This window comes from Mus musculus, chromosome 9, assembly GCF_000001635.26.
Source record: "Mus musculus strain C57BL/6J chromosome 9, GRCm38.p6 C57BL/6J".
NCBI classification, from domain to species: domain Eukaryota; kingdom Metazoa; phylum Chordata; class Mammalia; order Rodentia; family Muridae; genus Mus; species Mus musculus.
Genome location: NC_000075.6, coordinates 55,664,766 through 55,688,559, shown reverse-complemented (window position 1 = coordinate 55,688,559; position 23,794 = coordinate 55,664,766). Strand labels below are relative to the sequence as shown.

General features: G+C 39.0%; 1 protein-coding gene across 6 annotated transcripts in view; it reads left to right on the top strand.

The window, feature by feature from the left end:
• Positions 1-23,794, top strand: part of Scaper (S phase cyclin A-associated protein in the ER) — a 388,343-nt gene that overhangs the window by 249,662 nt on the left and 114,887 nt on the right. For all 6 annotated transcript variants that reach the window (XM_030244383.1, XM_011242747.3, NM_001357652.1 and 3 more), the window contains one exon: positions 2,565-2,680. In XM_030244383.1, the coding sequence (XP_030100243.1) occupies positions 2,565-2,680 (116 nt within the window). The remainder of the gene's footprint in view (positions 1-2,564; positions 2,681-23,794) is intronic.

Genomic DNA, 23,794 nt, shown 5'->3' with positions numbered 1-23,794 from the left:
TTGCCTAATTGCTTTGGCTAGAACTTTGAGTCCTATATTGAATAAATAGGGAGAGTGTGGGCAACCTTGTCTTGTCATTGATTTTATTGGATTTGCTTCAATTTTCTCTCCATTTAGTTTGATGTTGACTGTTTTAAAATTATTAATTTTAGAAGTCTGAGTGATCTAGTTTTCACAGTGAACTTATTGTGCTGCAAATAAAAGTAGCAAATGAGTCATTAAAATATACAGTTGCTTATACTTACAGAATCTACATGTTTACTGGATCTATTGATTGACAGATTATTAGCACTCAGAAGATTAGAAGATTCAGGTACATCTGTCTTAGGGAGCTAATAATTACATGCTTTCCCTTCCCTAGCTAACAAGTACACACATATCATAGTACTTCAAAGAAGGCTCAAGCTTATGAAGTGTAGAATACTACTAAATGAAATACAGTGATTATAGTAGCAGAGGAATTGTATTTATCTCCAGAGCTGCTGTAACAACAAAAAAAAAAAATCACAAACTGGTGGTTAAAGAACAAATTGTTTCCTCACAGCTCTAGAGGCTACAAAATTCAAGATCAGCTATCACAGGTTTGATTCTTTTTGTGTCCTCTCCCTAGTTATTGAGGGGCTCTGACTGTGTTCTCAAGTGGCTTGCTTGCTTGGTTGGGTTTTTGTTTGTTTGTTTGTTTGTTTGTTTGTTTGTTTGTAGGCATATCCCTTGTGGGGGGGGACCAGTCACATTATGCCAATCTAATGGCTTTGTTTTCATTTCATTATTTTCAAATAGCTTAAATACTAGTATTGTCTTGAGGTTTGGACTTCAGCATATGGATGGCGGCAAGGTTAGGGCTAGAAGAGGTTGCTATCCTCTACCTTTCATACATGGTACTTAAAAACTAAAATAGTATAGTAGAAAATTTATCTTTCCTTTTCCATGCCAGAAGAATACAAAGAATTTAGAGAAGTTTCTTCACACACACAAAAAAAGTTATGTATAATTCAGAAATTACATAGGAATAATCATAGATTGAGTTCTGAAACACTTACTTAATATCTTCTCTAAAATAGCTAAAGAGAAGAGAAAAATGCATACAACAAAAGTATTAGTTTGTGTTGTAATGCTAAAGAATATTCAATGGACACATGCTCCACTATATTCATAGCAGCCTTATTTATAATAGCCAGAAGCTGGAAAGAACCCAGATGCCCCTCAACAGAGGAATGGATACAGAAAATGTGGTACATTTACACAATGGAGTACTACTCAGCTATTAAAAAGAATGAGTTTATGAAATTCCTAGGCAAATGGATGGACCTGGAGGGCATCATCCTGAGTAAGGTAACCCAATCACAAAGGAACTCGCACAATATGTACTCACTGATAAGTGGATATTACCCCAGAAACTTAGGATACCCAAGATATAAGATACAATTTGCAAAACACATGAAACTCAAGAAGAACGAAGACCAAAGTGTGGACACTTGGCCCCTTCTTAGAAATGGGAACAAAACACCCATGGAAGGAGTTACAGAGACAAAATTTGGAGCTGTGACGAAAGGATGGACCATCTAGTGATTGCCATATCCAGGGATCCATCCCATAATCAGCTTCCAAACACTGACACCATTGCATACACTAGCAAGATTTTGCTGAAAGGACCCAGATATAGCTGTCTCTTGTGAGACTATGCCAGGGCCTAGCAAACACAGAAGTGGATGCTCACAGTCAGCTATTGGATGGGTCACACGGCCCCCAATGGAGGAGCTAGAGGAAGTACCCAAGGAGCTAAAGGGAACTGCAACCCTATAGGTAGAACAACAATATGAACTAACCAGTACCCGGGAGCTCTTGTCTCTAGCTGCATATGTATCAAAAGATGGCCTAGTCAGCCATCACTGGAAAGAGAGGCCCTTTGGACTTGCAAACTTTATATGCCCCAGTACAGGGGAACTCCAGGGCCAAAAAGGGGGAGTGGGTGGGTAGGGGATTGGGGGGGTGGGTATGGGGGACTTTTGGGATAGCATTGGAAATGTAAATGAGGAAAATACCTAATTAAAAAAAGAGAGAGAAAAAAGAAAAGAAAAAGAAAAGAATATTAAAAAAAAGAATATTCAGTGGAGAAAATCTTTGTGGAAGTCAACTGTCCTTGTAAGGTAGGAGTTAGGATTACAGAACAATGAATCTCTTTTTGCTTGGTAAATGTGCTTTGTCACCCAGCTACTGCTAATGTCCTGCTGTCCCCCTTCCTTCCATCTGCCTTTCTTTAGAAGTCAGTCCTGGTCTTCTCAAAATATGATTGGTCACCTATTCTCATATAGCCTTTGCCTTCCCTTCAGGGAACTAACTATAGTGAGTTGTTTATAGTATCATGATTTATATTTGTCCCATTCATCAAACTTTAGACTTCATAACTCAGAGTGGCCATGTCTTATGTTCACCACTGTTTGCCTTTATTTCCCTGCAGTGAGAGATCATTCAGCAAATATCTCTGCTACACAACTAAATATTTCATTTGCTTAGAATTTTATGCCTGGAATATTGTGCTAACTTCTGTTTGTGTTTCTGTCTAGAATGTGCCAGATCAGATTTCGTTTCAAGTTGCTGGTGGATTAACAGCCCTTGAAAACATCCTTCAAGTAGTGACTCCAGCCACAAACATGAACACGGTTTCACGAATTCCTCCTAAGTAAGTATAGTTTCTTAATCTGTTTTTCACGTTTCATTTGTAAGTAATTTCTGCCCTGCAGTTTCCATATGGGGAACCGCTGGAAAATTATATGTGTACTTAGGCTTGAATAGCAAGAGCTTACACCTCACATTAAGGAGAAAAACAGGGGTACTTGACTTCATTTATAGAATTCAAATTGAGCCTAGAAAGCCTTATAAGGAAATTACTGTGTGATTGACTCCATTCCCAAACCAAGAAGAGCTAATGAAGCCATCGAATAGGAGTGAAAGAAAGCTAACCTTGTATGTTGTGTGTGAAAGGGGTGAGCCCATAGTCTGGCCTGGAAATCTACAGAAATCCTCACACTCAGGAAAAACATTCTATGGCCAAGACTGCCAAAGTCTGGAGTCCAGGCAAATTGCCAGGACCTGGACTGCACTTTAGTCACTAATGGTAAATAGTCCTGTGTCATAAAGATCCTGAGAGTCTAGACCAATGTCCCTAGATGTTAGCCACAGTTGACCACAGTGCCAGGATAAGAACTCGTTTCCTCACCAATAGGTTTGAGTTTTCAGCTTCACACTGCTATAGATAGAAGTTGGTGTTGGGAGTTATGGACCTCTAGTAGTGTCTCTGATTCCCCTGTCTGAGCACAAACTCAAGATCATAACTCTACTGTCTGAACTTCTCAGAGCTAGAGTGTTAGAGCTGAGTGTGCTATGTTGCTTATTCACAGAAGGGTAAGAGAATTCTTAAACTACAGTAGCTTTGACTCTATAGCAGTTTGCTGGAAATATGTCAATGGGTAAAATTTAAAACTACTTCCTCATTTTCTTCCCAGCTATTCTTCTGCACAAACTCCTAATGTGACCCTGAACTGACCTTTGTGTCTTCTTACCCCATTTGCTCTCAGACTGCCCAGATCTCCCTTTTCATCCCTGATGAATCTTTACTACTCAGCAGCATGAACCGGTTTCAATCTTATCTTAACCTCCTTCACTATTCCCTGCTTCCTGTGATGTAGTATGGCTCTCACCTAGAGAGCTGGTGGTTTAAGCTATCCTGTATTATTTAATTTCCTCGTGATAAGCAGAAGACTTAAGCCATTGTCTAGAAACAATCACCATTTTGAACTCTGAAATTCCATGACTGTCTGACTATAAGCCTAATGCATCCCTGGCCAGCAACTCTGGGTTCTGTAAGCATAGATGAACTTCCCCCTGATCCTTGCTCTTACCACCTTGTTCATCTCCACTATTTCACATGGCCATTCCAGAGCCTTGGTTTCCCCAGAGTTATTGCCAGGTAGCTTCCTAAAAATAGTATTTTCTTCCATATTTCCTTATTTTTAAAGAATTGATTTTTATCTGTGGGGGGGGGGGTACACACAAAAGCAAAGAATTGAATCCTCTAGACCTGGTAAAACAGTTGATTATGAAAAATACATTATAGGCACTAAGAATTAAACTTAGCTTCTCTGTGAGAGCAGGAAGCTCTCAATCTCAAAGCCAATAATCACCATCCTCCAGTGCCCCCTATAGATTTCTTAAGGTATAATTAAAAATTATGGAACTAAGAATTTCATAAGTTGTTTTTTTCTTAGAAGCAGAATAATAATATATTGTGTAAATATACTATATTTCTAGCACCCATTCATTAGTTGATGGATATCTAAGCTGATTCAGTTTCCCCAGTCTTGTAAATAGAGCAGCAATGAACATGAAGAACAAGTATCTCTGTGAGCTAAGACATAGTGTCCTTGAGTGTACATGCAAGAGTGGTGTAGCTTGATCATGTGGTCTTTCAGTTTTGTGAGTAGCTTCCACACTGATTTCCAGTATGGTCATAATGGTTCCCATTACCACCTGCAGCATTTAGTATTCCCCCTTTTCTCTGATAGTCAATTGTTCATTTGGTCTTGGCCATTCTGACTGAGATAAGATAGAAATCTCAGAGTAGTTTTAATTTACATTTTCCTGATGACTAAAGATGTTGAACATTTTTTAAATATGCCCACTGGTGCAGTAATGGCACAGATGTTCCAGAAGTGATCACCCTCTGTATGATTGGGTTCAAGGCCTAGTCCATGAGATAGAACCCATACCTGGCACTGTTAAAGGGCCCAAGAACCTATCCTAGATAGGCCATAGTCCCTAACAGAGTCCTAAAACTTTTTCTGCTAAATGGACAGAGTATTAAAATATTTCCTAATGATTTAAAGCTGTGATGGTTTGAATGGGAATGGCTCCCACAGGGTGACTTATTTCAGTACTTGGTCTCCAGTTAGTGAAACTATTTAGAAATGATTAGGTGTGTGGCCTAGGTGGAAGATGTGTATCACTGGAGGTAGACTATAAGGTTTAAAAGCCCACACAATTCCCATTTTTTTCTGCCTAGTATGGATCTTATGTAAGTTCTTAGCTACTGATTCAGCACAGTGCCTGCCCTGCCTGCCTGCCTGCTGCCTGTTCCCAGTCATGATGGTCATGTACTCTAACCCTCAGGAACTATGAACCTCTAATTAAATGACTTCTTTTATAAGTTCCCTTGGTCAAGGTGTTTTGTCCCAGCAATAGAAAAGTAACTAAAACAGAAGTTGGTATGAGAAGTAGATTGTTGATATGATAGGTCTAACCATAGTATTCTTTGAAGGAATAGAAATGCTTTGGCTTAGGAAGGCAGTTAAACACTATATGTAGAAGTTAAAGGGCCATTCTAGTAGGAATTTGGAAGACGGTAGAGATCAATGCCAACCATGGAGGCCCATCTCAAGATGTTTCAGAGGGGAACAATATTAACAACTGGGCAAAAGACCATTCTTTTGATATTTTGCCAAAGATTGTGGATGCTTTTTAACCTTGTCCTAAGAATAATCTGGCTGAGGCTTAATTGGGATGAATTGGGCAGAGATTTTAAGATAACCTATTATTGACTCTATGATATAGTTATTACTGGACACTCATATAGGCCTATAATAAAAAAAAGTGACTTGAGAACAACCAATCTATAAGCCAACTAGCAATAGAGGATTTGTAATCCAGCACAAAATGTTAAACTGAGCCCATCTCTCCCAGGAACTTATACTTGAGAAATTGTAAGGCTTGAAATTCTTTTCTTTGGGTGTTTGAGTTTGAAAGATCACAAATTGGTAACTCCTGTGATAGCTATTATAGGACTCTGAATGCTTCAATGTATAGGAACAGGGGGTCTGTTTAGGGGACACACACACACAGTGAGAAACCAGAGCCTGCTCATGAGATATGAGTGTACTTAGAATGAAAGCATGTCCACCCCAGAGTTGGAACCTCCCTACCCTCTTGAGGTTGGTTGTTCATTTTCTTCTGGATTCATGATAGAGTTTTCAAGAGCCTTACTTTTTTCTTTTTTAACTTTTTAAAAATGTTATTGGTTATTTTATTTATTTATATTTCAAATGTTATCCCCCTTCCCAGTTTCCCCTCCAAAGCTTCCTACCCTCTACCTCCATCCCCTCCCCTACCTCTATGAGGGTACTTCCCCCACCTGCCCCCCCACTCCCACCTCAGTGCCTAGCATTCCCTACTCTGAGTCATTGATCCTCTACAGGGCCAAGGAGCTCCCCTCCCATTGCTTCTTTTTGAATTTCACATCGTGCACTCCAGTACCAATCACATCCCCCTCCCCTCATATTTGCCTTCCACCCTTGCAGCCTATCCCCCAATAGAGAAAAAAATTCTTTATAGAAACTATAGTTTGTTATACTGTGCCCCACAGGATGGTCTTTTATCTACACTACTTTGCTTGCAATTGTTCATTGCAATGACTTGTTGGTGACTCTGGTTTCTCCTACTCTCTCAATAACTGGAACCTCACTAGGACTCCTCTCAGATATCCTGCTGTTTCCCTGTGCCATGGAGATCCTGTAATTTTACATCAGTAGGACAGGCCCCTTCATACAGTCCAGCAGCTCATCAATAGGGGAGATGTTGGGTGGGCCAACTCAAAGACCTGGATCTGGGCCTAAGAGTTATCTAAGATCATCAGCCTGCCAGCTCTCATACTCTCATGCCCTTGGTGCTCACCAAAAACCCCTGAAGTCAGGGCCAGCTCTACCCTGTTGCCAGGTGCAGCCAGTGAGGGACATGGCCAGTTTTCCCACTCCCGTGACCCCAGGGCCAGCTCTCCAGCCAGTCTTAAATGACAAGGGATAAGGGAGGAGAAGAGGCTATCTCTTCCTCATGCCTACTGGGCAAGCTCACCCACATCCTCCACATCCTCCACATCCAGGGCAAATTCTACTATGCTGCCCAGGTAGCAGGTGACAGGCGGGGCCAGGTTTCCTACTCTCTTGACCTCAGGGCTAGCTCTTCTGCAATGTGTTAGGGCAGAGAGGGCATCTCTCTTAACTACTCTGCCACAAGACAAGTTATTGGGCCAGCTCTCCCACACTCACACCCTCAGGACCAGCTCAACTGCACCTCTGCCATCAAGATCAGCTCTATTTTGCTGCCCAGTTGAGGTACAGGGCCTGATCTCTTTTTTTCATAACCCTTTCAATTCTCTGGAACCCAACTCTCCCTCTTGAGACAAAGGAAGGGAAGGGGATCTCTTCCTTGTCCACACCACCACACAGCAGACAAGAGGCAGGGCTGGCTCTTCCACACTCAAGTTTGGGGTCAGCTCACCTGCAGTCTCCACATGCAGAGCCAGCTTTACTATGCTAACATAGGTGAGATGCAGGGCCTGCTCTTCCAAGTGCTCCAGCAAGTGAGTGGCAGAGACAGCTCTCCTGCTCTAATGACCTGAGGACCAGCACTCCTGCCTTCTGTAGGTGGCAAGGGGCAGAGGCCTGGGGAACACCTCTCCCTCACCTATGTCACACATAATAAACAAGTGGCAAGCCCAGCTCTCCCATGCTTAAGCCCTCAGGGCTGCTTACCTGCACTCACTACTAAGTGACATCAGCTCTACTGTACTGCCCGGGCGAGGTACAGATCCTGCTTTCCCAAATGGTGCAGATAGATGGTGAGGGGTTGCTCTCATGACCCCAGAACCAGGTCTCTGTCCTGCCATAGGTGTTAAGGGACAAGTTGGGAGGAGGGTGTCTCTCTCTCTCATCCACACTACCCCTTGGAAGACAGTGGGGGGCCAGCTTTCCCATACTTGCATCCTCAGCTGGCTCACCAGCAACTCCAGCACTGTTCTGCTCCCCTGAGTACTGCAGCTGCCTCAGTAGCCTCAGGGTCAGCTCTCCCAGGATGCCCAAGTGAGGGATGAAGCAAATTCTCACAGCCCTCAGACGTTAACATGACTCTGAGAGGCAGCCCAGACCAGAATGTCCTCCTGGCATTTTGTGGCAACAGATTCTTGCTGCTGCAAACTGTTCCTCACTACCCCCAGTTGTGCCCACATCCTTCTGTTTCCTTTTCTCTTCCATTTCGCCACCACTTACTTGTTCCTTTTCTTGGTGCCTGGGGTCCCTGATTGTCTGGGATGGTCTCAGGAGTACTATGACCTGCTTGTGTATTAGCACTAAGCAGGGTTCATCTCTGGCATGGTCTGCCCCAAGGTCTTTGTGGCACCAGAATAGTGGTCACCTCAGGCTAGCTCTCTGTCTAGGCCCTATGGTGCCGGTCTGACTATTGTCTGGGGCCCAAAAGGACCCATTAGAGGGTCTTCTGTCTCAGTCTCATTCCAGACTTCAACCCATGATCCCAGGCTGATTTCTTCTAGTCTCTGGCTTGTTCCCTGTCCTGGGAGCAGGACTGGTCGTCATTTCAGGATAGTTCTGTTACTCTTCTCATTTTCAGTACCTTGAGTTTCTTTGCCTCCCATCCAAATATAAATCTAAGTAGTAAATATTCTTTTAACTCTAGATTAGATTGAAAATCCTGGGTTGTGGCATAGAGCCTTCCTTGCAAAGCTATAGTTGTTTCTTCAAAGTCTCTCATGTAAAAGAAGACTGGATAAATGTTCATTTTTGAAAGCAGTAATAATGAAAGTTTTTCCAGGGAATATTTAAACATTCAGTGAAAACTAATGAACATTCTTCCAATAAGCTGGTAATAGTTGAGCTTCCAGTTTTCTACTTATCAATCCCAACTTGGAAACCAATATAAACATGACCTACACTGAGCTTACTGTCCCTAAACACTAAGATAAACACATTCAAAAGTGGTGTGCCTTCAGAATCAAAGGTAAGAAATATACATTAGTACAGTTCTTAGAGCATGAGTCCCTTAAGAATAGATGTGGCACTTACAGCCTTCTTTATTCTTTAAGAGTTCCTCACTCTTGACTTAGAATTTGAGCTTAGTTTAGATCTCAAGAGCATTGTTTTATTTTATATATTGTTTATTTATAAACAATTGAAACATATATACCCCAGATTTTCCTGTCTAAACTTGATCCCAATGGACCAGATTGTATCCCACCATCTTATTAAAAAGCCAGTATTCTCATGAGAAACATAATCATTTAATTACTTATCTGACACTAGAAGCTAACTGCCTAATTTGAAGGTAAAGTTAAGATGTTTAAGTTCAAAGGATCACAGAGAAGTGCTTCTCTTCCTCTCTTCATGTTCTCACTTCAAATCCTAGCAGTGTAATTCAGCTAAAACTTTACAGCCACAGCATGAAGCTCATTTTGTGCACTAATGTATTTATTATTATAATTAGCTGTATTTTAACAACTAGAAAATAGGTACAATATTTTATAAGACAGTGTTTAATGAAAGGAGTAAAATTTTGTAGCATTTAACAAAAGAAATAAATAACTCCTTTGTACCATTTCAGGACAGGCTTTTTTGTTGTTGTTGTTGTTGTTACAATTCTGTTCATCTCAAGGAAACCATATTATCCATATCCCTAAAACTCAGCATGCTCAAGCAGTAGACACAGGCTTTCAGGGTACCACACTATCTTCTAATCCTCTCTCATCCTTGAAAAGTAAAATACATTTTATTCAGTTACACTGCACGGGTTGGGTACATGTGTTGTCATAAGAGCTGCAGGGTTACAACTTTGGTGTGACCCTATCTGCGTGAAGGCACTTGGTTTCCATGTAGGGCTGTCAAGCAATGCATTTATTTTGTAACTGCAGACTCTGTTATATTTATACTAAAGTATCAGTTTATGAAGAGAAAGAAACTAAGGGTAAAAAAGAACTTGGTTTCCTCCCCATCATCATATCAGCTGAACTAAAACTGTCACATTTCTCATTTCTGTACCTTATTGCCTGCCTAGTGTCACCAAAGAATAACTTTATCAACATGTATCTGTTTAATTTCCTTTATTCTGAGATCTATATGATTTCTGTCATCAAAAAAAAACTTTTTACCACCTTAGAAAATGTGAAACTAATAAATATGTTCTGTATCACATCATATAACAAAAGAAAAGAAAAGCTGTTGAAGTTTAAAGTGTTAGTATCTGAGGTCTTTGGTTGCATATCTCATAAAGCTAGTATTTATCGACGGCAGTGCTGTCTGCACGGCTACATTGTACATGTGTAGCACTGTTGTGTAATGCAAACATTTACTACTTCAGTAAAATAAAAACAGATTATTGGTAAAATTTTGTAAACTGGGATGAGCTATATGAATTCAGAGGTTTTGTTGTTACTGTTTATATTTTGTGGCAAGACCATTGTTTGATTTGTTTTGGCTTATGCTCTTTATACTTGGGTGTGGGAGATGGTCTGTGGCCATCATTTTTTTTTTCACCTAGCAGGTTCATCAGTAAACCAAAATCACTTGTAACTGTTTGTGTGAAGAAGTCATAATGTTCAGGGGAAACATAACAGTTATATTCAGAAAAAGAAATGCAGGCTGGAGAGATGACTCAGCTGTTAAGAACACTGACTGCTCTTCCTAAGGTCCTGAGTTCAAATCCCAGCAACCACATAGTGGCTCACAACCATCCGTAATGAGATCTGACTCCCTCTTCTGGAGTGTCTGAAGACAGTGTACTTACATATAATAATAATAATAAAAATCTGAAAGAGAGAAAGAAAGAAAGAAAGAAAGAAAGAAAGAAAGAAAGAAAGAAAGAAGGAGAGAGAGAGAGAGAGAGAGAAAGAAATGCAAGATTTCTGTATATTGACTAGCTTTTTTAGGATAGAATTTTCAATAGAATAGGATAAATTTTAGGATAGGATTTTCTTCTCATAAATCCAGATGTAGCTTTTCAAAGGGTTGGAACCCATGTCACACCCCACTTTCTCCACTACATCATAGACCCTCAGTAATGTTAACAAAATACTATTCACCAGTCTGGAATAATTCACAATATACATTAATGTCAAATAATTTTATATTTATCTATAGGAATATTATATTTATGGACATTCAAAGTTGATGTTTAAAGTATTAGAAAAATAAAAAATATTTAATTTTTATTTAATTATTAATTATTTATCAATATATTTGATCTTATTGTAAAAAGTAACTTGCTGTAGTAGACAAAATGAAATATTTTTGAAGCTAGTTAGCCATAGTGATTAATACATTCATTTCTTCATTTGATGTACTAAGATATTTTGTTTATGTCTCAAAGGATTTTGGGGGAGAGATGATTACAGTTGACAGCTGTTGAACCACTAATAAGATTACAGTAAAGAAATTAGTTGTGTCAACTTTAATCTGCTGTTTATCACTGCAAACCACCTGGGGTCTTCTCCAGAACCAGCCTATTTAATTGTAAAGTTTAAATTACATAATGGGGGCCTATTTAAGAGCATCTTTAAAGACTTTATAATAGTAGCTGCCTTATATCAAATTAATATTAGCAGTAAAAATAATGCTTTATCACTACAATTTAAAAATAACATACTAGTTCAGTATTCAACTTACATTTTAATGCATTATGGTAATCTTTCAACATAAGACTTTCTTTTATTTATTTATTTTTTATTAGATATTTTCTTTATATACATTTCAAATGCTATCCTGAAAGTTCTCTATAATCTCCCTCCGCCCTGCTCCCCTACCCACCCACTCCCGCTTCTTGGCGCTGGCATTCCCCTGTAGTGGGGCATGTAAACGTTGAAATACCAAGGGGCCTCTCATTCCAGTGATGGCCGACTAGGCCATCTTCTGCTACATGTGCAGCTAGAGATAAGAGCTCTGGGGGTACTGGTTAGTTCATATTGTTGTTCCACCTATAAGGTTGCAGACCCCTTCAGCTCCTTGGGTGCTTTCTCTAGCTTCTCCATTGGGGGCCCTGTGTTCCATCTTATAGATGACTGTGAGCATCCACTTCTGTATTTACCAGGCACTGGCATAGCCTCATACAAACAGCTATAACAGGGTCCCTTTAGCAAAATCTTTCTGGCATATGCAATAGTGTCTGGGTTTAGTGGCTGATTATGGGATGGATCCCCGGATGGGGTAGTCTCTGGATAGTCCATCCTTTCATCTTAGCTTCAAACATTGTCTCTGTAACTCCTTTCATGGGTATTTTGCTCCCTATTCTAAGGAGGAATGAAGTATCCACCGATTGATCTTCTCTCTTCTTAATTTTCTTGTGTTTTGCAAATTGTATCTTGGATGTTCTATGTTTCTGGGCTAATATCCACTTATCAGTGAGTGCATATCAAGTGAATGCTTTTGTTATTGGGTTACCTCACTAAGGATGATATCGTCCAGATATATCCATTTGTCCAAGAATTTCATGAATCCATTGTTTTTGATAGCTGAGAAGTACTCCATTGTGTAAATATACCACATTTTCTATATCCATTATTCTGTTGAGGTACATCTGGGTTCTTTCCAGCTTGTGGCTATTATAAATAAGGCTACTATGAACATAGTGGAGCTTGTGTTCCTGTTACCAGTTGGAACTTCTTCTGAGTATATGGCCAGGAGAGGTATTGCTGGATCTTCCGGTAGTATTGTGTCCAATTTTCTGAGGAACCGCCAGACTGACTTCCAGAGTGGTTGTAAAACCTTGCAATCCCACCAGCAGTGGAGGAGTGTTCCTCTTTCTCCACATCCTCACCAGCATCTGCTATTACCTGAATTTTTGATATTAGCCATTCTGACTGGTGTGAGGTGGAATCTCAAGGTTGTTTTGATTTGCATTTCCCTGATGATTAAGGATGTTAAACATTTTTTTCAGGTGCTTCTCAGCCACTCAGTATTCCTCAATTGAGAATTATTTGTTTAGCTCTGAACCCCATTTTTAATTTGAATTTCTGGAGTCCAGCTTCTTGAGTTCTTTGTATATATAGGATATTAGTCCACTGTAAGATTTAGGATTGGTAAAAAAAATCCTTTCCCAGTCTGTTGGTGGCCTTTTTGTCTTATTGACAGTGTCTTTTGCCTTGCAGAAGCTTTGCAATTTTATGAGGTCCCATTTGTCAATTCTCCATCTTACAACACAAGCCATTGCTGTTCTGTTTAGGAATTTTTCCCTTGTGCCCATATCTTCGAGGCTTTTCCCTACATTCTCCTCTATTAATTTCAGTGTCTCTGGTCTTATGTGTAGGTCTTTGATCCATGTAGACTGAGCTTTGTACAAGGAGATAAGAATGGATCAATTCACATTCTTCTACATGATAACTGCCGGTTGTGCCAACACCATTTGTTGAAAATGCTGTCTTTTTTCCACTGGATTGTTTTAGCTCCCTTGTCAAAGATCAAGTGACTATAGGTGTGTGGATTCATTTCTGGATCTTCAATTCTATTCCATTGATCTACCTGTCTGTCACTGTACCAGTACCATGCAGTTTTTTTTTTTTTATCACAATTGCTCTGTAGTACAGCTTAATGTCAGGCATGGTGATTCCACCAGAGGTTCTTTTATTGTTGAGAATAGTCTTTGCTATCCTAGGTTTTTTATTTTTCCAGATGAATTTGCTGATTGCCCTTTCTATCTCAGTGAAGAATTGGGTTGGAATTTTGATGGAGATTGCATTGAATCTGTAGATTGCTTTCAGCAGGATAGCCATTTTTACTCTATTAATCCTGCCAATTCATGAGCATGGGAGATCGTTCCATCTTCTGAGATCTTCTCCAATTTCTTTCTTCAGAGACTTGAAGTTCTTATCATACAGATTTTTCACTTCCTTAGTTAGAGTCACACCAAGGTATTTTATATTCTTTGTGACTATTGTGAAGGGTGTTGTTTCCCTAATTTCTTTCTCAGTCCATTTATCCTTTGTGTAGAGAAAGGCTACTGATTTATTTGAGTTAATTTTATATCCAGCTATTACACTGAAACAGTTTATCAGGTTTAGGAGTTCTCTGGTATAATTTTTAGGGTCACTTATATATACTATCATATCATCTGCAAATAGTGACATTTTGACTTCTTCCTTTCCAATTTGTATCCTCTTGACCTCCTTTTGCTGTTGAATTGCTCTGGCTAGAAATTCAAGTACTATATTGAATAGGTAGGGAGAAAGTGAGCAGCCTTGTCTAGTCCCTAATTTTAGTGGGATTGCTGCCAGTTTCTCTCCATTTAGTTTTATGTTGGCTACTGGTTTGCTGTAGATTACTTTTATTATGTTTAGGTATGGGCCTTGAATTCCTGATCTTTCCAAAACTTTTATCATGGTACAGTGTTGGATTTTGTCAAATGCTTTCTCAGAATCTAACAAGATGATCATGTGGTTTTTGTCTTTGAGTTTGTTTATATAGTGGATTATGTTGATGGATTTCCGTATATTAAACCACCCCTACATCCCTGGGATGAAGCCTACTTGGTCATGATGGACGATCATTTTGATGTGTTCTTGGATTCGGTTTGCGAGGATTTTATTGATTATTTTTGCATCGATATTCATAAGTGAAATTGGTCTGAAGTTCTCTTTCTTTGTTGGATCTTTGTGTGGTTTAGGTATCAGAGTAATAGTGGCTTCATAGAATGAATTGGGTAGAGTACCTTCTGTTTCTATTTTGTGGAATAGTTTGAGAAGAGTTAGAATTAGGTCTTCTTTGAAGGTCTGATAGAACTCTGCACTAAACCCATCTGGTCCTGGGCTTTTTTTGGTTATTGATGACTGCTTCTATTTCTTTAGGGGAAATGGGACTGTTAGATCATTAATCTGATCCTGATTTAGCTTTGGTACCTGGTATCTGTCTAGGAAGTTGTCCATTTCATCCAGGTTTTCTAGTTTTGTTGAGTATAGCCTTTTGTAGTAGGATCTGATGATGTTTTGGATTTCCTCAGGTTCTGTTGTTATGTCTCCGTTTTCATTTTTGATTTTGTTAATTAGGATGCTGTCCCTGTGCCCTCTAGTGAGTCTGGCTAAGGGTTTATCTATCTTGTTGATTTTCTCAAAGAACCAGCTCCTGGTTTGTTCCACTTGGTTGATTTCAGCCCTGAGTTTGATTATTTCCTGCTGTCTGTTCCTCTTGGGTGAATTTGCTTCCTTTAGTTCTAGAGCTTCTAGGTGTACTGTCAGTCTTTTAGTGTATGCTCTCTCTAGTTTCTTTTTGGAGGCACTCAGGGCTATGAGTTTTTCTCTTAGGACTGCCTTCATTGTGTCCCATCAGTTTGGGTATATTGTGGCTTCATTTTCATTAAATTCTAAAAAGTCTTTAGTTTCTTTCTTTATTTCATCCTTGACCAAGGAATCATTGAGTAGAGTGTTGTTCAGTTTCCACATGAATGTTGGCTTTCTATTATTTATGTTTTTATTGAAGATCAACCTTAGTCCATGGTGATCAGATAGGATGCATGGGATAATTTCAATGTTTTTGTATCTGTTGAGGCCTGTTTTGTGACAAATTATATGGTCAATTTTGGTGGAGGTACCATGTGGCGCTGAGAAGAAGGTATATCCTTTTGTTTTAGGATAAAATGTTGTGTAGATATCAATTAAATCCATTTGTTTCATAACGTCTGTTAGTGTCCATGTGTCTCTGTTTAGTTTCTGTTTCCAGGATCTGTCCATTGATGAGAGTGGGGTGTTGAAGTCTCCCACTATCATTGTGTGAGGTGTGATGTGTGTTTTGAGCTTTACTAAAGTGGCTACCCTTGTATTTGAAGCATAGATATTCAGAATTGAGAGTTCATCTTGGTAGATTTTACCTTTGATGAGTATGAAGTGCCCCTCCTTATCTTTTTTGATAACTTTGGGTTGGAAGTCGATTTTATCCGATATTAGAATGGCTACTCCAACTTGTTTCTTCAGACCATTTGCTTGAAAAATTGTTTTCCAGCCTTTCACTCTGGGGTAATGTCTGTCCTTTTCCCTGAGATGGGTTTCCTGTAATCAACAAAATGTTGAGTCCTGTTTGTGTAGCCAGTCTGTTAGTATATGTCTTTTTATTGGGGAATTGAGTCCATTGATATTAAGAGAAATTAAAGATAAGTAATTGTTGCTTCCTGTTATTTTTGTTGTTAAAGTTGGGCTTCTGTTCTTGTCACTATCTTCTTTTAGGTTTGTTGAAAGATTATTTTCTTGCTTTTTCTAGGGTGTAGTTTCCGTCCTTGTGTTGGTGTTTTCCCTTTATTATCCTTTGAAGGACTGGATTTGTGGAAAGATATTGTGTGAATTTGGTTTTATCGTGGAATACTTTGGTTTCTCCATCTATGGTAATTGAGAGATTTGCTAGATATAGTAGCCGGGGCTGGCATTTGTGTTCTCTTAGGGTCTGCATAACATCTGTCCAGAATCTTCTGGCTTTCATAGTCTCTGGTGAGAAGTCTGGTGTAATTCTAATAGGCCTGCCTTTATATGTTACTTGACCTTTTTGCCTTACTGCTTTTAATATTCTCTCTTTATTTAGTGCATTTGTTGTTCTGATTATTATGTGTCAGGAGGAATTTCTTTTCTGGTCCAGTCTATTTGGAGTTCTGTAGGCTTCTTGTATGTTCATGGGCATGTCTTTCTTTAGGTTTGGGAAGTTTTCTTCTATAATTTTGTTGAAGATATTTGCTGGCCCTTTAAGTTGAAAATCTTCATTCTCGTCTACTCCTATTATCCTGAGGTTTGGCCTTCTCATTGTGTCCTGGATTTCATGGATGTTTTGAGTTAGGATCTTTTTGCATTTTGCATTTTCTTTGATTGTTGTGCCCATGTTCTCTATGGAATCTTCTGCACCTGAGATTCTCTCTTCCATCTCTTATATTCTGTTGCTGATGCTCACATCTATGGTTCCAGATTTCTTTCCTGGGGTTTCTATCTGCAGCATTGTCTCATGTTGAGTTTTCTTTATTGTTTCTACTTCCCTTTTTAAGTCTTGTATGGTTTTGTTCAATTCCATCACCTGTTTGGTTGTGTTTTCCTGTATTTCCTTAAGGACTTCTACCTCTTTAGCAGTGTTCTCCTGTATTTCTTTAAGTGAGTTATTAAAGTCTTTCTCGATGTCCTATGCCAGCATCATGATATATGATTGTAAATCCGGGTCTTGCTTTTCGGGTGTGTTGGGGTATCCAGGACTGGCTGAATAGGGAGTGCTGGGTTCTGATGATGGTGAGTCATCTTGCTTTCTGTTAGTAAGATTCTTACGTTTGCCTTTCATTATCTGGTAATCTCTGGAGTTAGTTGTTATAGCTGTCTCTGGTTGGAGCTTGTTCCTCCTGTGATTCTGTTAGCCTCTCTCAGCAGACCTGGGAGTCTAGCTCTCTCCTGAGATTCAGTGGTCAGAGTACTCTCTGCAGGCAAGCTCTCCTCTTGCAGGGAAGGTGCACAGATATCTGGAGTTCAGACCTGCCTCCTGGCTGAAGATGAAGGCCCAAAACAGGGCCTGTCCCAGAAGATGTGTCACTTCTGTAGTCCGCACTCTCACCTGCGCAGACTAGTCTCTGAGGGATCCGGGACTCAAGATGGCTCCCCAAGGTGTTCTGGCAGAGCCCTCCTGGGTGGGGTGGACACCCTCCTCTGGCGGGGAAGGTTCCCGAATGCCTGTAGGCCAAAATGGGCGTCTGTCCCAGAAGCTGTGTCACTTCTGCCCGTCCCAGAAGCTATGTAGCTTCTGTAGTCCAAACATAAAACTTTCTAAGTTAGAGGTTAATTTGAGGAAATAGAGAAAGAATTATTAAATCAGTGCTTTAATTATATATGATTTTTCATCTAAAATTAAAATTTTCCCTATGGAATACTAAAATTGGCTATTCTGTATGTACCTAATGAGTTTAAGACAAAAACTTTTGAAATATCACATCTAGTTGAAATTTTCTTGCTCTGAGGAATCATTATAGTTAGGAAAATTATTTTAAAGTTAATTTTAATTTCATTGACATTTTATCTTTTATTATATATGTAGTACAATATTAACATTGATGTAGTGAAAGTTGATTAGTAAACAGACAGGATTAATATCCTGGAAAAAAAACCTTCATGAATAGTTGGTTGTTTGGGTGTTTTAAGTCATCCATTGGCCCCCTCACTCTTAAGTATCAAAGGATCTTGAAGGATAGAGCAAGGTAAGGAGAGAGGCAGTGTGGGTTTATACTAGCTTAAACAGGGTGTGGGCAATCTGTCTGACTGCCTGCCTGAGTTTGATCTCTGAAACCCACATGGTAGAAGACAGAAAAGGCTCCCACAAGTTGTCCTTTGACCATACTTATATGGTGGAACATGGAAAACAAATACGATTTTTAAAAGTAACTTAAAAGAAAAAAACAGGCCAAATGGTAGAAATGCTAACCTTTCATCCACAACAAATACTCTGATCTGTTAGATTTATCAATTTCAGTAAAAACTCACCAAATCTAAATTCTCTGTTGTAAAAATGTCAAAATTGACAATCTTTGAATGTTTAACTTTTAGCATCATTCTTTCTTAGTTTCTTGCTAGTAAGACATCTTATTTACAAGGTATCAATAAAACAAGAACTCTACAATGTTTCTAATTAGAAAAAACATCATTTTAATTTTTTAACTTACCATAGAAAATAATGAATTTGTCGTGATATTTGCACAGATGCATATTTTATTCTTACTGATCTCTCTTTACCATTGCCTCTGGCATCCTCCAACGCTGTCTTAATGGTCCAATTTCCCTCAGATTGTCCCTCCTATAGCTTTCATATCATACATGCTCTGTCTTCTTTCCTCTTCTATAAGATCTCTTCCTCTGTTTTTACAATACCTTTTGATACCTAGACACACACATACAAACCCACATACACACATTTAGTGATATGAGAAAAAAGCAATATCTGCCTTTTTGACCCTGACTTTGTCATTTAACATAACGATGTCTATCATTGCTTTCCTACAGATGTCATTATTTCGTTTTTCTTTATAGGTACATAAAATTTCATTGTATATATGTGCCACATTTTCTTTACCTATTCATAATTGATGGACCAGTTCCATTTCTTATGTTTTGGGACTTATGCAGTGACAACAAGCATATACAACTATAGTGTTGACTTACTCCTTCAGATATATGCTCAGAAATAATAATGGAGTCACACAGTAGTTTACTCCTAAATTTGTGGAAACTTACATGCTGATTTCCATAGCTTCTGTAACAGTTTATACTCCTGCCAAGAGGGAAGCACGGTCCTTCCTCTTTCCCTTCATCTTTAAAAGCATTATTATCATTTATTTCCGGATGATGGCTGTCTTGACTGGAATCTTAAAATTGCAAATCATAATTTTTATTTTCTTGATGGCTAAGGATGTTGAACACTTTTTCAAATACTTACTAACCATTGTATTTTGTTTCTTCTGAGAACTATATTCAGTTCATTAGGGGTTTTTTTGGAATTAATGATTTGATGTCTATATTTTGCTACCCTTTATATATTTAGATGTGAATCCTTTAAGGGAAAAAAAATTCCATTCTGTAGGCTAATTCTTTACTTTGGCAATACAGAAACATCAATTTCATGAGATCAATTTGTGGGATTTTTTTTCAAGTAATAATGGGATCTTGTTTAGAAAGTGTGTGTGTGTGTGTGTGTGTGTGTGTGTGTGTGTGTGTGTGTATGTGTGTGTGTGATCTTTCATTTGTCTGTGAGTATGTATGTACAGGGATGCACAAACCAGAAATCAACTTCCAGTGTCATTCCTCAGGCTCTGTCCACCTTGTTTTTTAAGTCAGGTTCTGTCATTAGCCTTGGGCTTTCTCATTAAACTAAGTCAGCTAGAATCTACCAGCTGCCTTAGTATGTATATATATCTACTAGTATATATAAGTGACCCTAAAAATTCCAGCAGAGAACTCCTAAACCTGATGAACAGCTTCAGTGTAGTAGCTGGTTATAAAATTAACTCAAACAAATCAGCAGCCTTTCTCTATACAAAGGATAAACAGGCTGAGAAAGAAATTAGGGAAACAACACCCTTCACAATAATCACAAAGAATATAAAATACCTTGGTGTGACTCTAACTAAGGAAGTGAAAGATCTATATGATAAGAACTTCAAGTCTCTGAAGAAAGAAATTGAAGAGGATCTCAGAAGATGGAAAGATCTCCCATGCTCATGGATCGGCAGGATTAATATAGTAAAAATGCCTATCTTGCCAAAAGCAATCTACAGATTCAATGTAATCCCCATCAAAATTCCAACCCAATTCTTCACTGAGATAGAAAGGGCAATTTGCAGATTCATCTGGAAAAATAAAAAACCTAGGATAGCAAACCTATCCTCAACAATAAAAGAACCTTTGGGGGAATCACCATGTCTGACCTCAAGCTGTGCTACAGAGAAATTGTGATTAAAAACTGCATGGTACTGGTACAGTGACAGACAGATCAATTGAATAGAATTGAAGACCCAGAAATGAACCCACACACCTATGGTCACTTGCTCTTTGACAAGGGAGCTAAGACCATACAGTGGGGGGGAAAAAAAAAAGACAGCATTTTCAACAAATGGTGCTGGCACAACTGGCGATTGTCATGTAGAAGAATGCAAATTGATCCTTTCTTATCTCCTTGTACAAAACTCAAGTCTAAGTGGATCAAGGAACTCCACATAAGCCAGAGACACTAAAACTTATAGAGGAGAAAGTATGGAAAAGTTTCAAAGATATGGGCACAGGGAAAAAATTCCTGAACAGAACACCAATGGCTTGTACTGTAAGATTGAGAATCAACTAATGGGACCTCATAAAACTGCAAAGCTTCTGTAAGGCAAAAGACATTGTCAATAAGACAAAAAGGCCACCAACAGATTGGCAAAGAATTTTTACCAATCCTAAATCTGATAGGGAACTAATATCCAATATATACAAAGAACTCAAGAAATTGGACTCCAGAAATTCAAATAACCCCATTAAAAATGGGGTTCAGAGCTAAACAAAGAATTCTCAACTGAAGAATACCAAATGGCTGAGAAGCACCTGAAAAAATGTTCAACATCCTTAATCATCAGGGAAATGCAAATTAAAACAACCCTTAGATTCCACCTCACACCAGTCAGAATGACTAAGATCAAAATTCAGGTGACAGCAGATGCTGGCGAGAATGTGGAGAAAGAGGAACACTCCTCCATTGTTGGTGGGATTGCAAGCTTGTACAACCAACCACTCTGGAAATCAGTCTGGCGGTTCCTCAGAAAATTGGACATAGTACTTCTAGAGGATCCAGCAATACCTCTCCTGAGCAGATATCTAGAAGATGTTCCAACTTGTAATAACACATGCTCCACTATGTTCATAGTAGCCTTATTTATAATAGCCAGAAGCTGGAAAGAACCCAGATGTCCCTCAACAGGAATGGATACAGAAAATGTGGTACATTTACACAATAGAGTACTACTCAGCTACTAAAAACAGAGAATTTATGAAATTCTTAGTCAAATGGATGCATCTGGAGGATATCATCCTGAGTGAGGTAACCCAATCAAAAGAACTCACATGATATGCACTCACTGATAAGTAGATATTAGCTCAGAAACTTAGAATACCCTAGATACAATTTGCAAAACACATGAAACTGAAGAAGGAAGACCAAAGTGTGGATACTTTGTCCCTCCTTAGAATAGGGAAAAAAATACCCATGTGAGATGTTACAGAGACAAAGTTCAGAGCTGAGACAGAAGAAAGGACCATGCAGAGACTGCCCCACCTGGGGATCCATACCATAATCAGCCACCAAACCCAGATACTCTTGCATATGCCAGCAACATTTTGCTGACATGACCCTGATATAGCTGTCTCTTGTGAGGCTATGCCAGTGTCTGGCAAATATAGAAGTGGATGCTCTCAGTCATCTATTGGATGGAACACAGGGCCCCCAATGGAGGAGCTAGAGAAAGCACCCAAGGAGCTAAAGGTGTCTGCAATCCTATAGGTGGAACAGCAATATGAACTAACCAGTACCTCCCAGAGCTCGTGTCTCTAGCTGCATATGTAGCAGAAGATGGCCTAATTGGCCATCATTGGGAAGAGAGGTCCTTGGTCTTACAAACACTATATGCCCCAGTACAGGGGAGTGCCAGGGCCAAGAAGTGGGAGTGGGTGGGTTGGGGAGCAGGGTTGGGGGAGGGTATAGGGGACTTTTGGGATAGCATTTGAATTATAAATAAAGAAAATATCTAATAAAAAATTGTTTAAATAAAAAAATTCCCATGGAAGAGTTACAAAAACAAAGTTTTGAGCTGAGGCTGAAGGAAGGGCCATCCAGAGACTGCCCCACTTGGACATCCCTCCCATAAACAACCGCCAAACCCAGACACTATTGCATATGCCAACAAGATTTTGCTGAGAGTACCCTGATATAGCTGTCTCTTGTGAGGCCATGCCAGTGCCTTGCAAATACAGAAGCAGATGCTCACAGTCATCTTGGATGGAACACAAGGTCCCCAATGAAGGAGCTAGAGAAAGTATCCAAGGAGCAGAAGGGGTCTGCAGCCCTATAGGAGTAACAACAATACGTACTAACCAGTACCCCCAGAGCTCATGTGTCTAGCTGCATATGTAGCAGAGGATGGCCTAGTTGGTCATCAGTAGGAGGAGAGGCCCTTGGTCTTGACAAGATTCTAGGCCGCAGTATAGGAGAATGCCAGGGCCAGGAAGCGAGAGTGCGTGGGTTGGGGAGCAGGGGAAGGAGGGAGGGTATAGGGAATTTTTGGAGAAAAAACTAGGAAAGGGGATAGCATTTGAAATGTAAATGATGAAAATATCTAATAAAAAAATCTACCAAAAAAAAAGAATAATTTGAAATCAAATATTGTGGTAGCTCCAGTATTATTTATTCTTTCTACTTAGGATTGCTTTGGCTATCCTTGATCCTTGTGTTTCTACACTAATTTTAGGATATTTTGTAGTTCTGTGAAGAATGTCATTTGAGATTTTATGAAATTTCATTGACTCTGTAGATTACATTTGGTGATATACCTAGTTTTCATGGTATTAATTCTAGTACAAGCTCTTTCGGCGTCTTTCTGTCATCTGAATATCTTTTACAATTTATTTTTTTCCCAGTGTATTGAAGCTTTGATTGTAAAGGTCTTTTACCTCCTTGCTTAGGTGTATTCCTAGGTATTTCATGTTTTTTTGAAGTTGCTGTGTATGTGTCATATCAGCTAATTTTGTCCTTAACAATTTTGTTATTATCATACAGAAAAAATACTAATTTTTGCAAGTTAATTTCATACCTTGTAAGTTTTCTAACAGTGTTTATATCTAAAAACTCTCTGGTGAAACCTGTAAGGCCTCTTAGTTACAGTCTCATGGTATCTACAAATCAGGGTAGTTTGACTACTTCCTTTTGTACTTGTATTACTTCTACATATTTCTCTTGCCTTATTACTCCACCTAAGAGTTGGTTACTATTTTGAATGAAAATTGAGAGTGGGTACTCTGGTCTGATTCTGGTTTTCCCCATTTAGTATGATTGCTAGAAGTTTGTTGTGTGCCTTTATTATGTTAAAACATGGTCTGTGTGATCCTAATATTTTTCAGGATTTTTATCATGAAGGCACATTGAACTTTGTCAGATGCCTTGCCTACATTTGTTGGAGTGATTGTTTGATTTGTGTCCTTAAATTTGTTTAGATAGTGTATTACTTTATTGATTTCCATATGTTAAACCAAGCTTTCATCCCTGGAATGAAACCAACCTGTCCTCTTGTATGATGTTCTTTATGTGCTCTTGAATCTGATTTTGAGGGGTTTTTTTGAGAATTTTTTATTTTAATTAAAGCATAATTTTACATCATTTCCCCCTTTTATTTTGTCCTTCTAATACAACCTGCTGAGTTTGTTCAGTGTTGCTTGTTTGTATAGGATTTCAGG